At 65.2% G+C, this 2,408-nt stretch overlaps 1 protein-coding gene across 1 annotated transcript in view; it reads left to right on the top strand.

Moving 5' to 3' along the window:
- The window catches only part of LOC104990672 (plexin-A1-like), a 39,184-nt gene that overhangs the window by 25,155 nt on the left and 11,621 nt on the right, over positions 1 to 2,408 (top strand). Inside the window, 4 exon segments of the mRNA XM_010842914.1 lie at positions 389 to 459; positions 1,127 to 1,569; positions 1,873 to 1,966; positions 2,108 to 2,367. Of these exon segments, the coding sequence (XP_010841216.1) occupies positions 389 to 459; positions 1,127 to 1,569; positions 1,873 to 1,966; positions 2,108 to 2,367 (868 nt within the window).

The following is a 2,408-nucleotide window of genomic DNA, read 5'->3' as shown; positions in this document are numbered from 1 at the left end:
GATGCTCCCAGAGCACAGCCGTTTAGAGAAATTCTTAAGAGAGAGAAAGGGAATCTTAACAAAAGCCGGGAGCCTTGAAGTGGATAATTTTAGATTAGGGATGATAATGGAGCGAGCCTTTAAATATTTTCCTGCGGTAATTACCCGTTATCAGACTAATTATTGGTGTTTGCAGCCTGCCGCGTGCGGGCCTGGCGGCTGTGGTTGTAGGCACTGAGGGGACAGGCAGGTGCAGGCGGTGACCGGGCTGGCTGCCCCGTAGGGTGACCCAGCACCCCCACTTCAGCAGCCCGTTTCACCAGCTCATGGCCCGGACTTGGGATTAGCCTGTTTTCAGATCAGAGACGATGGGGGTTAGGGAGTGAGTGCATCGTGTGTGTCCTTGCAGGAAGCAGGAGCCCTGAGCGTGGGGCTCTGGCCCTGAGCGTGGTCCCTGAGTGTGAAGCTCTGACCCTGAGCGTGGGGCTCTGGCCATGAGCGTGAAGCTCTGACCCTGAGCGTGGGGCTCTGGCCCTGGGTCTGAGCCTGAGCGTGAGGCTCTGGCCGTGAGCGTGGAGCTCTGACCCTGAGCGTGGGGCTCTGGCCATGAGCGTGAAGCTCTGACCCTGAGTGTGGGGCTCTGACCGTGAGCATGGGGCTCTGGCCCTGGGTCTGAGCCTGAGCGTGAGGCTCTGACCCTGAGCGTGGGGCTCTGGCCGTGAGTGTGGAGCTCTGACCCTGAGTGTGAAGCTCTGACCCTGAGCATGGGCTCTGACCCTGGGTCTGAGCCTGAGCGTGAGGCTCTGACCCTGAGCGTGGGGCTCTGACCCTGAGCGTGGGGCTCTGGCCGTGAACATGGAGCTCTGACCCTGAGCGTGGGGCTCTGACCCTGAGCATGGGGCTCTGGCCCTGAGCATGGGGTCTGGCCCCGTTGGTCGGACATTGAAACTGTGGGGTCCGTCCAGCTAGCCAGCCCTGGGTGATCGATGGGGCTGTCACAGGGCTGCCTTGAGGCCCAGTGAGCCCCTTCCTGCCCAGCAGGCCTGCTCCTGGTGCCTGTGGGCCTGGCTCTGTGGATCGAGACACAGCCAGATTCATCAGCTGACACCACAGAGGAGGCAGATGCGGGGGTGGGGGTGTCCCCTAGAGAGGGAGCTTGGATCCCAGACCCGCCTCTCAGCTGGGGACGTACCGCATAGGGGCACAGACAGCACCTGGCCCCTGGCAGGGGCTGACGGGGGAAGTGACTCCCACAGTCCTTAGCTGCCTGGAGGCAGGGCCCGCAGTGGCCTGTGTCACGGGGAGGCAGGTGAGGCCGGAGTGGGACGTGGACAGTGACATGCCTGCAGCCTGTGGTGGTGGAGCCTGGATGCTCAGGCAGGTTGGAGGCGCCTCACTGCCCCCGCCCCGCCGCCCCTCCAGGAGGAATTCCCGGGAGATCCGGTGTCTGACGCCTCCGGGGCAGAGCCCGGGCAGCGTCCCCATAGTTGTCAACATCAACCGCGCTCAGCTCACCAACCCCGAGGTCAAGTACAACTACACCGAGGACCCCACCATCCTGAGGATTGACCCTGAGTGGAGCATCAACAGGTCAGGGCACCCCTGGGGGCCTCCCCCCTGCTCTAAGCCCCGCAGCCCTTGATCTGCCCACCCTGAGCCCCGCGACCCCAGTCCTGAGCCGCCAGAGACCAGCACGTGGCTCGGGGCCCCTGCTGCCGGCTCTCGGCTCAGCCCTCACGCCGTCCCGCCACCCAGCGCGGTGCCAAGAGGCTTTAGCCCTTGACCGCCTCTTGGGAGGCCAGGTGGGGTGTCTATGCCTCCCGTTTGTGCTGGGCCCTGGGGAAAGGGGCCCCGGGTGTCCCATCTGTGACTCCTACCACCCTCATCTTTTAGTGGAGGGACCCTTCTAACAGTCACGGGCACCAACCTGGCCACTGTCCGCGAACCGCGCATCCGAGCCAAGTACGGCGGCGTTGAGAGGGAAAATGTGAGTCCCTGCTGGGCCCTGCCCCCCACGCCTGCCATCGAGGCCGTGCTTGGGGGGTCCCAGGGAGGGTGGGTGTGCCGCTGCTGGCGCCTGGCCCCTCGTGGAGCATACAGCCCAGCGGCCCCTGCCCTGCATCCCCAGAGCTGCCTGGTGTACAACGACACCACCATGGTGTGCCGGGCCCCGTCGGTGGACAACGGCGTGCGCAGCCCACCCGAGCTCGGGGAGCGGCCGGACGAGCTGGGCTTCGTCATGGACGACGTGCGCGCTCTGCTGGTGCTCAACACCTCGTCTTTCCTCTACTACCCGGACCCCGTGCTGGAGCCGCTCAGCCCCACCGGCCTGCTGGAGCTAAAGCCCAGCTCACCGCTCATCCTCAAGGTAGGCCGCGCGGGGTCGGCGTGGGGGGCGGAGGCTGATTGGCGGCGGCTGCGGCTGGCTC

The sequence above is a fragment of the Bison bison genome, unplaced genomic scaffold (assembly GCF_000754665.1).
Source record: "Bison bison bison isolate TAMUID 2011002044 unplaced genomic scaffold, Bison_UMD1.0 scf7180017847352, whole genome shotgun sequence".
Lineage (NCBI taxonomy): Eukaryota > Metazoa > Chordata > Mammalia > Artiodactyla > Bovidae > Bison > Bison bison.
The sequence above is the reverse complement of the archived record's forward strand: the minus strand, read 5'-3'. Positions and strand labels throughout refer to the sequence as shown.